Source organism: Cricetulus griseus, chromosome 7, assembly GCF_003668045.3.
Source record: "Cricetulus griseus strain 17A/GY chromosome 7, alternate assembly CriGri-PICRH-1.0, whole genome shotgun sequence".
Classification (NCBI taxonomy): Eukaryota; Metazoa; Chordata; class Mammalia; order Rodentia; family Cricetidae; genus Cricetulus; species Cricetulus griseus.
The window spans coordinates 92,848,364-92,863,630 of record NC_048600.1 but is presented as its reverse complement, the minus strand read 5'-3'; the positions used below and the strand labels follow the sequence as shown (position 1 = coordinate 92,863,630).

At 39.4% G+C, this 15,267-nt stretch overlaps 1 protein-coding gene and 1 pseudogene across 7 annotated transcripts in view; one reads left to right on the top strand and one right to left on the bottom strand.

Annotated features, from left to right (window-relative positions):
• The window catches only part of LOC100770202 (neurofibromin), a 235,751-nt gene that overhangs the window by 160,487 nt on the left and 59,997 nt on the right, over window positions 1–15,267 (bottom strand). For all 7 annotated transcript variants that reach the window (XM_027426538.2, XM_027426535.2, XM_035447928.1 and 4 more), the window contains exons 6-8: window positions 3,281–3,348; window positions 3,004–3,079; window positions 2,196–2,353 (exon numbers count right to left, since the gene is read on the bottom strand). In XM_027426538.2, coding sequence (XP_027282339.1) covers window positions 2,196–2,353; window positions 3,004–3,079; window positions 3,281–3,348 — 302 coding nt within the window. The remainder of the gene's footprint in view (window positions 1–2,195; window positions 2,354–3,003; window positions 3,080–3,280; window positions 3,349–15,267) is intronic.
• On the top strand, window positions 10,176–10,808 carry LOC103160679 (annotated as a pseudogene).

Below are 15,267 nucleotides of genomic sequence, written 5' to 3'. Positions count from 1 at the left end.
TTCAAAAGCTAAACTTAGCCAAAACCAGAAGAATACAAATTCTTAAGTGCATATGGTACATATTTCCAAAATGAACCACATGTTAGGCCAATAAACAATATATATGTTGAAAGAGGTTAAAATTAAACTACAGGTCATTTCTGGTAAAGGGGGACAGAAATCTGAAACCAGAAGCAAATGGAAAACTAGAAAATTCACAAATACATAAAAACAACAAAGTCACAAGCAGAGATTGAATTAAAGAAAAAAGTCATCAGTACAAAGAAATTAAAAAGGCCTTCAGGTAAAATAGTGTAACATATCGAACAAAAGCAATGCTGAATAAAAACACAAACCCATGAAAACTAAGAAAGTTCTCAAATCAGTAACTCACAGGACTAGAGAAGGAAGAGCAAGCTAAACTCAGATGCAGCACTTGGCAGGGATAATAAATATTGGAGCACAGATCAATTTAACAAAATATACAATAGCAATGGAGAAAACCAACAAAAACAAAATTTGATTTTTAAAAAGTCACCAAAATTTACAAGTGGGGGATGGACGGGGGACTGGAGAGATGGTAGAAGCAATTGCTGTGAAAGCAAAAGGCCCAGAGTCTTGATCCCAGAACCATTTTAAAAGATGAACATGGCCATTCCTGTCAGTCAATCACCATGGGGACAGAGACAAGAAAGCTGCTGGGCTTACTGACTGGCTAATATTAGTCAGAAAACCAGCCAGTTCTAGGTTTAGTGAGAACATGGCTCAAAGAAGTAAGGCTCAGAGTGATAAGCAAGCAACCATAAATGTTTGCCAACCATATGTATGCACACACCGGCTCAAAAGCTACACAGAGAAATCCTGTCTCGGGGGAAAAACAAAAACAAAAACAAAACAAAACAAAACAAAAAAACTGAGGGTGAACACCAGACATAATTACACACACCTTTACTCCCAGCACTTGGGAGGCAGAGGCAAGAGGATCTCTCTTGAGTTCAAGGCCAGCCTTGAACTTTCTTTCTTTTTTACACTTATTTTGTGTATGTGTTGAAATGTGCCAGGGCATTTGTGTGGAGGTCAGAAGACAACTTGTGAGAGTCAATTATCTCCTTCTACCACGTGGAATCTGAGATCCAACTCAGGTTGTCAGCCTTGGTGGGAAGTGCCAGAGCTAGCCCTTATTAGTCTTTTTTAAGATTTACTTTTATTATTTTTATTTCACTGTAAATGTGAATGTCACGTGCCCACAGAAGGCAGAAAAGGGTGTTAGATCCCTTGGAGCTAGAGTTATAAGAGTCTGTTAGCCTACTATGGATGCTGCAAACTGAACTAAGGTTGCCTGGAAGAGCAGAAAGTGCTCTTAACCAAAAGTCATCTCTCAGATCCCTGGGTGCTTTCTTTCTTTCTCTTCTTTCTTTTTCTTTTTTTCTTTTTTTCTTTTTTTTTTTTTTTGTGTGTGTGTATGTTTGTGTACGTGTGTGAGTGTGTGTTGCTGTTGTCTTGATTTTTTTTTTTTTTTTAAGATGGGGGTTTCTCTGTTTAACAGCCCTGGCTGTCCTGGAACTCACTCTGTAGACCAGTCTGGTCTTGAACTCCAGAGAGATCCTCTTGTCTCTGGCTCCCAGGTGCTGGGACTAAAGGTTGTGGCACCACCACCCAGTTAATCCCTGATTTTTAACTTAGTGTTAATAAGCAAAAGTCAATGGAAAACTTGGAAACACCAAAAACTAATGATTCATAACAGGTTATTTTAGCCCACAGAAAAAGACTGAAACTTCCAAATTTATATTAATTTGGCAGATATTAAATTGTTAGGTTATGTTTCATAATGAAAAAAATTCAATATATATTTCCATGAAGCAATAGAAAATGCATTGTTAGCTATGTAAATAACAGAGCATCCAAATTTATACACATAAATATAAACTCAAATTATAAATTTCTAAATATATTTTAATGATGAATTAAGCAAAGTACAAGTTTAAGTAACAAAAATTATCTGGTATAATATTACTCAGCATTAAAACCAACAGAGCTAAGAGCCTTCCAATCAATGAATATGTTATTCATTCTTTTTATCAAATAAAATAACCTGTGAACATATCTCTACTAAGTCCAACAACCCCTGGACCCAGAACGGCTCTAACTAAAATGTACTCATTGAGTGAAACAACTGCTTCCCATCAGGAAATGTCAGAAACTCATTCTGCCCTCACCTTATTTATGTTGTTCTCATCAACCACATCCTTGGATATATCCTGAATTATTTCTGGACACAAAATGAGGAGAATAATTTGCAGTGGCCAAACTGCGGCTTTACGTTTGGTGCTTTCAGCAAAACCATCCACCAAGTCAAACAGCTTTTCTGCACACTCTATGTGAAAACAGACACATTAAATTACCTTATTAGATAAGAAAATCCTTGGCACTAAACTAAAATCCAGAGTTATAAAAAACACACACAAACAAAAAACAAAGAACACAGTTTTAAAAGAAAGTGTAAGAAGGGCTATCTTGACCCATCCTAGTAAAGTCCACATTTTAGGATGGCTTTTTATTTTGTCATACTATTAGGGTCTTACAGAAGGAACAAAAGATTGACAACTTCTCAAAATAATCCCCAGCTCCCCAGAGGTCTCTATTCTCTGCTATGCAGGTATCTCCCCCCGCCCCAATCTTATTCAAAAGTAAAAATAGTATTTTCTTGTCAGATATACCTACCTAAATATAAAATGAAGTCTAAAAAAACACACACGCATGCTGTGAGAGAGCCATCAATATTCAATCATAACATGAAAGACTAGAGCTTCATTTAAAACTTCTTACCTATTGCTCAAAGGGGAAAGGACTGGAAATAATACAGAAATAGGAGAGAAAAACCGTCACTCCTATTTGGGGACAGCTGACAACAGAAGATAGAAAAACCACTTTTACAACAAAGTAACCTGAAAAGCAGCATGGTTTACCTCTAAGAGCTTAACAAAAGCACACGTTAACCCCTCACCACCCAGTCACTCTGCTTACCAGCCATATCTGTCTGTGGAATTTGGTACAGCTTTGTAAATTCATCTGGATAGTTTTCTACCCAGTTCCAAAAGGCCTATGAGTAACAAAATATACGCTTTTATAAGAAAGCAGTCAATATTTCCAATATATTAAATAGCATAGAATCTAAAGTCTCTTCATAAAAATATTGTAATTACCACACAAGTCTTGACTTTCGCATACTCAAGGTATAAATTAATAAAGCAAAATTCATAACCAAAACTGAAATCTGAATATCCAGGAAGCTGAAGCTTACCTTTTCTAGGCTATTTATAACTGCTAACTGAGCGACCTTCTTCAGGGCTTTAAATTTAAATGCTGTTTCTGGGGGGAAAAATTTGTTTTATTAACTCCCAATTACTTAAAACAAATACAATTCACAACTAATACAAAAAAATTATGTGTGCTATTTTGCTTACAATATTATTAATAAGCAATTTAACAGTAAACATAAATATAAACCCCAAACTCATGAGTTACATCTATAAACACAGAAAAAAGTAAAAAATAAACATGCTTTCAAGTTTTCCTTTTGCTCTGTTTCTTTAAATTGGTTTAAAAAAAAATACTATAGAACATGGGGATGGAAAGATGGCTCAATAGTTAAGAGCACTAGACTCTCTTCCAGAGGACCTGGGTTTGATATCTATCACCCACATGGTGGCTCACAACCTTCCACTCCAGTTCCAGGGAATCAGGCACCTTCTTCTGGCCTCTGCAGGCACCAGACACTGACATGTAGGCAAAACACCCATACACGTAAAATAAAAATAATAATCTTATTTTTAAATATATTTTTAAAAAAATAGAAGCCAGTCATGGTAGTTTCTGCCTTTAATCCTAGCATTTGGGAGGCAGAGGCAGGTGGATCTTTGAGTTTGAAGACAGCCTGGTCTACATAGTAAGTTACAAGACAGCAAGGACTACACAGAGAAGCTCTGTCCCAAAGAATAAAGCAACAATAACAACAAAAAAAGCAATAGGAGCTGGAGAGATGCTTCAATGGTCAAGAGCACTGGCTGCTGTTTCAGAGGACCTGAGTACAGTCCCAACACCCACATGATGGCTCACAAACCATCAGTAACTTCGGCTCCAGAGGATCCAACTGCTCTTCTGGTCTCTGAAGGCACTGCAGCATATGCACACAGATACACACTTAGTAAATCTGGGGGAGGGGGGAGGGAGGGGAGGGAGGGAGGGAGGGAGGGAGGGAGGGAGAGAGGGAGGGAGGGGTTACTTAAATATTTTCCAGTTGTACAATTAATTTCTTGGTATTGTTTCCTATGCCATAGCTCTTTTCAGAAAATTCTTGTCTACATCTATATACTTAAATGTTTTACCAACGCCTTGTTCTTACATTAAGGTTCTGATATACTGAATTTATTGTTGTGCAATGTGAGAGATTTGGACTTATTTTCATCCACATGTAGAAATCCAGTTTTCCCAACACTCTTGTTAAAGGAGGTACTTTTTCTCTAATCTGTGTTTTTGACAGTTTAAGTCAGAAACTTAGGTAGTGATGGCTAATCTTGGTTGTCAAATTGACTACATTTGGAATCATCTAAATCCCAAGAACTTGGGCACACCTGTACAGCGTTTCCTTGATAGGATCATTTGATGTAGAAAGAGCCACTCTAAATCTGGGCCACATCTTCTGGTGACAGCCCACACATAAGAGGACATGAAAGAAGAAACCTTTTTGCTTTTTTCCTGCTTGCTTCACTCCTGCTAGCAAGTGCATCCCTCCTGTGGCTACAGTACTTCCTTCACTAACATTAGAACTTAAAGGCACTGACTGGTAAGGAGCGGGATCCTCCTGAACTTGAAATGAAGAAATGTAGGACCCTAATGAAGCCAGGCAGAGGACTCTGAACCCTCGTATTTTGAAGGGCTCAACTCACCCAAAGAAGTAATCTCCCCGTTCATACTGGAGGATGCATCACCATGCCTTGCAATATTCCTTTTCTTACCTTTGCCTGAGAAAACTTATCCTTCACTGTCTACAAACTAACAGTGATTTTCCCTTAAGGAGAAATATCAGGAAAGCCAACTGAGGTCCCTCAGTGCCCACCAAGAGGAGTCTATAAACTATAACCAGGTTCCTAGAGGTGAAATTCACAAGAAGGTGTGCTATACCACTAAAGAGTGTTAATTCACTCAAATAGAAGTCTGGAGAATATGTATAGGAATGGATTTTTAAGGCTGTGAAATAATGGTGGAAGAAACATAAAACTGGATCAAGCTGAGTTTATCCATATGGACCCAGTGAGTGAAGGTCCTACATTTAATACTGAAGTTCTCATGGTTTAAAAAAGATGTCAGAAGCTTGACTAGTTGACTGAACCACTTGCCTTAAGAGAGCCACTGAAAAGAAACTAGGGACACCTGGTATCCCATGGCTTAGAATTGGCAAAGAGATTTAGGAGTCAGAGAAATTGCAATAGTAGGTGCATTGTATAAAACCTAATCCTCCACAATGGGAAGCCTAGACGACAGTCCCTTCACTAATTTTATAAGACAGAAAATTTTAAGAGGGTGAATAAGGAATTTTGAAAATCTTTGTCACAGCTTTATGCCAGACCTTAGGGTTGGAGACACTAATGCTCAATTAGAAAAGTTAAATGTGATGGGCTTAATTGGACCCCCAGAACAGCAGGGGCCAGGTGGCAGCTGAATTGCCAAAGGCAAGGAGAACATATTTACATAATCGACAGCACAAACAACGTGGCTTTTATGATGGCATCACTCCTATGTACCTTTTTGTACTGGCTCATCAGTTGTGGTGTTTCCAGGAATGAATTAGATAAGAAGCCTATTATGTATAAGCAGAAAAATTCTCAAACAAACACAAGAAAGGCTATCCTGGATAGCAGCAAGAGGGAATCTCAGCCTATGAACCAATTTCCAGACTTGAGCTAGTTTGTAGACCTGCCCTTGAATGAGGAGAAGGCCAGATCCCACTGAGGACTTTGCTAAAATACTTGAAAGTTTTTTTGTTATCCTTTCTCAAGGGGCTTATGACCTTTTACAAGGATATCTGTACTGGGGGGGGGGACAGCAATCACACTTTCCAGGGTCTCCTAGATACTGGTTCTAAACTGACACTGATTCCAAGGGACCTCAAACAGTACTGTGGCTCTCCAGTTAAACAAGGGGCTTATGCGTCTCAGGTGCTTAATGGAATTTTGGCTTTAGTCCATCTACAGTGGGTCCAACGAGTCCCCAAACTCATCCTATGGTTGTTTCCCCAGTTCCAGAATTTTTAATTGGTATATCTCTTCTCACATTGATTCCCTGACCTCCAGACTGAGGACTATTATGGTTGGAAAGAACAAATGGAAGAGACTGGAATTGACTCTACCAGGGAAAACAGTGAACAAACAATACTGCATCCCTGGAAGAATCAGTGCCACCATCAAGGACTTCAAAGATGCAGAGATGGTAGTTTCCAAAACATTTCCCTTTAACTCTCCTAACTAGCCAATGTAGAAGACAGATGGATCACAGGGAATGACAGTTGACTATCACAAATTTAATCAAGTAGTAACTCAAATTACAGCTGCTATACCAGATGTGATACCCTTAAATAGATTAACACACCTCCTGGCACATGGTATTCAGCTGTGGATCAAACAAATTGCATTGTCTTAGTACCTGTCCATAAGCACAACCAGAAGCAATTTATTTTCAGCTGGCAGAGTCAGGAGTATACCTTTACAGTTTTACTTCTAGGGTATACCAACTATCCAGTCCTATGTCATAACTTAGTTTGAAAGGCTATTGAGCATCTCTTCACAAATATCACACTGACCCACTATATTAATGACATCATGCTGACTAATCCAAGTGAGCAAGAGGTAAAAATTACTTGGGACTTATTGGTATGCAGAAATATTCCCTCTAAGGAAAAGGATAAGTTATTTACTTGGCCCTTCCCACCAACAAGAAAGAAGCACAAAGCTTAGTGGGCCTATCTGGATTCAGGAGGCAGCATATTCCTCAATTGGTTTTGTTATTCCAGCCCATATACCAACTAACTCAAAAAGCTGCTAGCTCTGAGTGGAGATTAGAATAAGAGAAGGCTCTTCAACAGGTCAAGGCTGATATGCAGTCTACCCTACCATTTGGACCAGATGATCCAGTAGACCCAATGGTAATTAAGGTGACAGTGGCAGTTTGGAGCCTTTGGTAGGCTCCTCTAGGTGAATCACAGAAGAGACTTTTGGGATTTTGGAACAAGAATCTGTCATCTGTAGACAATTATTCTCCCATTAAGAGACTTCTCTTGGCCTGATACTGAATGGACCACTAAGTTATCATGATATCTGAGCTACCTAGCATAAGCTAAGTATTATCCGGACAACCAAGCCATGAAGTAGAATGTGCATAGCAGCAATCTATTATGAAATGGGAGTGATCAGGTCCAAGTAGGTCCTGAGGTCACAAGCAAGATACATGAAGTTGTCCAAATGCTATTGTTTCTACTCCTGTTAAAATGCCTTCTGCTCAAGCATGAACCTATGGCCTTATGAGGTGTTCCCAAAGATCAGCTGACTGAGAAAGGAAAGTTTAGAGCCTGATTTACTGATGATTCTACACATTATGCAGGCACCACTCAGGTATGGAAAGCTGCTGCATCACAGCCCTTTCATGGTATCATGAAAGATACCAGTGAAGACAAATCATTGTGAGGAGAACCTGGAGCAGTACATATGGTTGTACATTTTGCTTGAATGAGAAATGGCCAGGTGTACGATTGTTTTCTAAATAATGGGCTATAGCCAATGGATTGGCTGAATGGTTAGGGACTTGGAAACAGCATGATTGAAAAATTAGTGAGAAAGACAACCAGGGAAGAAGTCTACACATGGATCTCTCTAAATGGGAAAAAAGACTTGAAGATACTTGTGTCCCATGTAAATCCTCATCAAAAGGTGACTTCAGCAGAGAGGGAGTCCAATAATGACGTAGAAAGGATGACCGATTCTGTAGACATCAGCCTCTTTCCCCAGTCATCTGCTACTGTTCACTTGGCCTGTGAACAAAGTAGCCATTTGGCAGAGAAGAAAATTATGTATGGGCTTGACAACATAGACTTCTACTCACCAAGGCTGACCTGGCTACAGCTGATGCTGAGTGCCAGATCTTCCAGCAGCAGAACCAATGCTGAGCCCCTGATATGGCACCATTCCCCAGGTGACCAGACAGAGACTTGGTGGCAGTCTGACAACACTGGACCAGTTCTTTCATAGAAAGGGTAATGCTTTCGTCCTTACTAGAGTAGATACTTACTCTGGTTATGGGTTTGCCTTTCCTGCATGTGTTGCGTTTGCCAAAACTACCATCCATGGACTTATAGAATATCTTACCACCATCATGGTATTCCACACAGAACTGCTTCTAATCAAGGAACTCACTTCACAGCCAGAGAAATGTAACAGTGGGCTGATGTTCATGGAATTCACTGGTTTTAGTATATCCCCTACATCCTAAAGCAGCTGATTTGATAGAATGGTGAATAGCTTTTGCAAGACCCAGTTACAATGTCAATCAGGTGACAGTACCATGGAGGTTTCTCCAGTGGCAATGTATACTTTGAATCAGCATCCAATACATGGTTCAATTTCTCCCATAACCACGATTCACTGATCCAGGAATCAATGGGTGGAAATCAAAATGGTTCCACTCAACATCACTCCTAGAGAGCACCCCACTAGGAAAAATTTTGCTTCCTCTTACAATGACCAAGTCTGTTGGCACAGTAGCCATGTTTTGTGGGAGTGCTTCTGGAAACTTAAGACTTCTTCCTGGCTGCCAACAGGCTAAACAAACAATAACAGTGTTAGGATAGGTGATTGATCTAGACTTCCAAAAGGCAATTGGATTGCTTCTCCAGTAGAGGTAAGGAAGGCTATGCCTTGATGGAGATCCTTTAGGGAATCTCTTGGTGTGACTGCTTCCGTATCCTTAGTACACTGAAGACCAGGAGCTTTCTAAGAATTCTCTGGGATTCCAGCATCTTATTGGGACTGCTGAGACATCTAGTCTCATGGACTAAACTACTGGGTTCTTGGCCCTTTGGTCAGGAGACCACCACTGTTGGACTACCTGGACAACCACTTTGTAAGCCACTCTTTAAAAAAAAAAAAAAAAACCCACAATATTACTTCTGCGAATCCAGAAGCATTAACAGTGTCTTAAATGTGTGTATGTGGTATGTATGGGTGAAGGCTAGAGGAAGCATCCTACTCTATCGCTTTCTACTTACTGCTTTAAGACAAGGTACCAAGCAAGCCACAGGATTCCTCCTATCTGTCCCTCAGCAATGGGATGAGCACCAAACTATGCATGGCTTTTTTCACATGGGCACCAGGATGAGAGCTCAGCAAACACCATTACCAACTGAGCCATCTTTCCAGTCACCAGGCATGGACTCCCTCTTGTAGAGCAAGCCTCAAAACCAATCACAGAGCACAGCTGTGCCACTACTGCACCAATGGGCATATCTTGCCTGGCATACCGTTGTTATTAGTTGGTAGAGAGCTCAGTGGGGCATTCTCCTCCAGCTTCCTGCATTGTACCTTCTGGCAGTATGAAAGCTAGCCAGCAGGGAGACAGAGCTCCTACCTCAGTTCCAATTTGAAATAAAGATCATGCTGCCTCAACAGTGAGATAGATAATTTTACTGGCTTCTAATTTGTATTCCTTTTAATGCTCTTTCTTGACTTATTGCTGCTAAGTTTAAAAATCCCCAGTTACATGGAGACCCACTGCCACTGATGTAATAAGCCAATCAAACCAAATTAATAAATCCAGCTTTAATCTGAGCAAAGCATTCCTGGATAGCCCCAGGGGAGAGAAGGAAAACCTCCAGTTGTACCCAGAGGTGGAGGCTTTTAATGCCCTCGGAGTGGAGCTGCCAATGCTGAGCTTTTTACAAGTTAGTGGAAGCTGGACTGAGGCAACTCCAGGGTAAAGCCAACAGCTTGGTACCCTTGAGAGGTACCAAGCTCTCAAGGGTAGCTGGGTTTGGAAGAGGGCCTAGCTAGAGATCCCAAACAATTGCCCAAGGTAAGACTTTGAATACTAAATTCAAAAGAGAACTGGTGGTTCATAGAGGAGCCTCTGCACTGGCCCAAAGGCTGGAGGCTCTCGCTCCAGACTGGGAAAACCGGGAAGTCTCCACAGGGACCATGATCATGGCTGTTCAGTTTAATGGGGGCATGGTTCTAGGAGCAGACTCAAGAACAACCACTGGGTCCTACATTGCCAATCAAGAAACTGACAAGCCGACACCTATCTATGACCGAATCTTCTGCTGCCACTCAGGCTCAGCCGCTGATGCCGTCACTTACCAGCTGGGGTTCCACAGTATAGAGCTGAATGAGCCTCCACTAGTACATACAGCCGCCAGTGTCTTTAAGGAGATGTGTTACCGATACAGAGATCTGATGGCAGGAATCATCATTGCAGGCTGGGACACTCAAGTAGGAGGGCAGGTGTACTCAGTTCCCATGGGGGTATGATGGTAAGGCAGTCATTTGCCATTGGAGGCTCTGGGAACTCATATATCTATGGTTATGTTGATGCTACCTATCAGGAAGGCATGACCAAGGACGAATGTCCGCAGTTCACTGCCAATGCTCTGGCTTTGGCTATGAAACGAGATGGCTCCAGTAAGGGTGATATGCTTGGCAGCCATTCAAGAATCAGGAGTAGAGCAGCAGGTATTTTGGGGGGACCAGATACCCAAATTCACCATTGCTACTTTACCACCTCCCTGAATCCTAGTTAGGGTATAATAAAAGATATTCATACTGATGCAAAAGTTAACAGTTTGTCGAAGGAAAAAAAAAGAGAACTGGTAGCTTTTGGATTGTTTTAAGGCAGTGTCTTACTATATAGCTCTATCTGGCCTGGAACTATATCAAGCTAGACTTAAACCTGAGAAATCCACCTGCCTCTGCCTTCTAAGTGTTGGCATTAAAGGTCTGCACCACCACACCCAGCTAGAGATCGGAAATCCTAATCTCATTCTAGATTTTGGAGGAACTGCTCTCAATTCCCCCCCAAATTAGTATAATGTTGGCTATAGGTTTTATTCGTGTATACTTTTTAATTATTATGTTTTAGTGTGCTCATGTTATCACTGCTTTCTTAAGAACTTTTATTATGAAAGGATGCTGAACATTATCTAAAGGCCTTTTTCTGAATCAATTAGGATGTTCATGTAGTTTCTGTTTTTAAGTCTACATGCTATTTTACTTCTTGGTTTATGTATGTTAAACCAATGTTTACCCCTGGGATGAAATCAAGGTTCTAGAATTTGATTTGTTAGAATTTTGTTCAGAATTCATCTACGTTTCTTTTTTATTGTGTTCTTACCCAGTTTTGGTACCAGACTGCTGTTGCCTTCATAGAATAGTAGTGTTCCTTCCTTTGCTATTTTTATGGAAAGGTGTTCACTCTTTAAAGTTTTGTTTGAATTCAGCAGTGAAATCCATGTACTCCGGTAGTTCTCTTGTTGGGAGACTGCTTCAGTCACTTTGGTTCCTATGTATCTGTTTAAGTTGTTTATACCATCTTGACTTAATTACCTGTTTCTCTGCATTTCACTGGAACCTGTAGGGACCTTACCGTGTTCATTTCTAATCTTATTAATCTGGGTTTTGACAAGTTAGGGGCTTGTCAATCTTAATTTTCCAGGAGCCAATTCATCCTCCATTTCATTAATTTCTGATTATTATTACATCTAGCTGTCCACTGCTGCTGGATTTGAATTGTTCTTGCTTTTCTAAGACCTTGAGGCATAGCATTCGGTTTTCTGGGATCTTTATGTTTTTTTTTTTTTAACAGTAGGTACTCATGGCTATAAACTTTCCTCTTACAACTGCCTTTTAAGAAAATTCAAGACATCAGGATCACACATAAAACTTATGTGCTAAAAACAAAAAAGAAAGCTTTTTGTTGTTGTTGTTGTTGTTGTTTTGTTGAGACAGGAACTCTCTCCATAATCCTGGCTATCCCAGGAACTCATTATGTAGACCAGGTTAGCCTCAAAATCACAGAGATTGAGCTGCCTCTGCCTCTGTCTCCCAAATGTTAGGATTAAGCGTGTGCACCACCATGCCTGATCCGAAAACAATTTTAAAAACTGCCTTAACTATATTCTGTTAAGTTGTGCTTTTGCTTTTGATTCTATGATTTTTCTTCTGTGATATTTTATTCATGTATATTTCTGTGTTGGTGCCACAGGTGTCACAAAAAAAGGGAGTTGGTTCCCTTGTAGCTGGACTTCCAGGCACTGTGCATTGCCTGATGTGGGGGTTAGGAACTCAGGGTCTCTAGAATAGTAAGTACTCTTAAACACTGAACTATCTATTCAAATGTTGATTCTAGGAATCTTTAAATTTCATGCCTGATTCTTTTTTTTTTTTCCAATGATTCACTCATCATTCAAAAAAGCACTATCCTGTCTCCATGCATGTATTTGTTTCTGTAGGTTTTGTTTGTTTTGCTATTAATTTCTGGTTTTATTACATTCTAGTCTTGTATTGTTTGAATTCTTTTGTATTTGTTAAGATTTAATATGTGGCCTAAAATGTGGTCTATTTTAGAGAAGATTACATGGGCTTCTGAGCAGACTGCACATTTTTTATTTGTTAGATGGAATGATCTGTGTATGTGTATTAAATTCATTTGATTTATATTGTTATTTAACTCTGAGGTTTGTTCATTTTTAGGTTTGTATGATCTATGTGCAGATGAGAACTAGGTACTAAAATCACCCACTATTTTAGAACAAGACTTTTCTGACATTTTCTGTCTACTGGTATTTTGTTAAATGAAATTGGAAGCATCAGTGTTTTTACATATATATGTAAACTTGGAATATATAATTACTTTATCTTATTGATTAATTGTCCACTTTATTTTTTTAATTGTCCACTTTATATACACTGGCCTTCTTTATATCTTCTGGCTAGTTTTGGTTTGAAGTCTGCTTTATCAGATATCAGAACAGATGCGCAAGTCTATTTACCGCTTCTGTTTGCTTCACAGATTGTTTTCCAGCCTTTGACTCTCAATCTGCAGACATATTTATTAGTGTGGTATTGTTACTTTTCGACAAAAGAAAAGTTCGATTTATTTTTAAGACAGTAAGACACTCTGTATCTCTTCACTGGTGATTGAGACCATTCACATGTACGGTAATTATTAAAAGACATTTGCTAATTCCTGTAATTTTGCTGGCTGCTCTTATGATTGGTCAGGTTACTGTTTGTTCTATACTTTCCTATTGGTATGAGGAGTTTGCTGGTTTACTATTTTGTGCATAAAGAGTTCATTCCTAATTCTTTGTTCATTGATTCATCTGGGTAAATTTATTATCTCCTGTTCTCTCATGATTGAGACTGTCTTCCTTACTTTATGTATTTTCTACAATGCTGACTTGATGGTCAGCTAATATGCTTGTTAGATTGTGCTTGTCTTGAAAAATATTCCAATTTCCCCATCAATTTTACTTTTTAACTATTCTATTTTTAATTATGTGTATGTATGTGTGTCCATGTGTGGGTATTTACATGACAATGCCAGAAGATGTTATACGAACCACTGGAAATGGAGTTACAGGTAGTTGTAATCCAGTTGACCTGGGTGCTGGGAACCAAACAAATCCCCTCCAAAAGCAAGATGTGCTCTTAACAGACAGGCTCTCTCTCCATCCCCTCTTCTTCAATTTTAAAAGATAGCTTTGTTAGAAATAGTAATCTCGGTTGGTAGATATTCACGTTCAGGACTTTCCATATATCATTCCATGCTTTTCTTAGGGTTGCTGATCTAATGTTACCTTTGTAGGTAAAAAAAAGCATTTCCCCCTGGCCGGGCAGTGGGTGTCTCACCCCTTTAATCCCAGCACTCGGGAGGCAGAGGCAGGCGGATCTCTGTGAGTTCAAGACCAGCCTGGTCTACAGAGCGAGTTCCAGGACAGGCTCCAAAGCAATACAGAGAAACCCTGTCTCAAAAAAAAAAAAAAAAAAAAAAAAAAAAAAAAAAAAAAAAAAAAAAAAATTCCTACAGAAAAAGCATTTCCCCCTAACAGCTTCTAATATTGGTTCTTTACTTTATATTTTGACATCTTGATTAATACATCATGGAAAAGTACTGTGGTCATATTTATTTAGGGAATTTTCTGTTTCAATTTTATTTAACAGATTCTTTGTGACTTTAAGTCTCTTATCCCAGAAATTCACAGGTCTGGTCTCTTCATCAGATCCCAAAACCCTTAACAGTATGTTCATGCTCATTTTTTTCCTGTATTAATGTTTAAGTGAAATATTCAATCAATCTTGCTGTCTATCCCTGATATTCTTTATGCTTAATCAACTGTATTTGTGACGTTAATGTGTTTTTTATGTTTCGTTGAGTTTTGATTTTCTAGCATGATTTTGGTTTGCTTTAACTTCACTTTCTTTGCTGTATATTTCTTCTGTGTTACTGACTTTTTCATCTACAGTAATGACTTTTTTTATGTTAAAACCATTAATTTAAGATTTTATTATGGTATTTATTTTTTTAGAGTTATATGTTTTTCCACAATTCCCTTACCTCCTCGCCTCTCCTCTCTCCCCTTCCTCACTGCCCCCTACACACCACATCCCCAATTAATTCAGGACATCTTGTCTTTCCCCGCTTCCTAGACAGATCCATCTATGTCTCTCTTAGGGTCCTCCTTGTTACCTAGGTTCTCGGGGATTGGGGCCTGTAGGCTGGTTGTCCTTCTTATCTATTCTCCTGGCTCTTACATGTTTCTGACTTTCCTCTCCAGGTCCTAGATTAAACTCATCCTCTTCTTTGTACTCTCTTTCATGTCACTGGTCATTTTTACCAGAAAACTTAAACTTGTAATGTGGTATTTTTCTATGTCAGCATCTTTGAATCCAATGGCTACAATCTTTTGAAGGAATCATACTGCCTGACTTCTGAAGAAGTCAGATGCATGTTTCTTTCACTTGTGTGTTGTAATATGTGCATGGATCATCTCTCTCTTCAGCTACCCTTTCACCTCTTGACTTCCAAACTGCCTCCCCGCCAATCATATACACCAAGACTTTAAAGAACTTGAGATGCTTTCAGGCAAGGGAAGATCACAACTAGTCACATCAGTGGTAGCCCAAGTTGCCAACTATGCATTATCCCTGAATTACACAGCATCCTTGGACTCATGCTCCAGGTACTCTC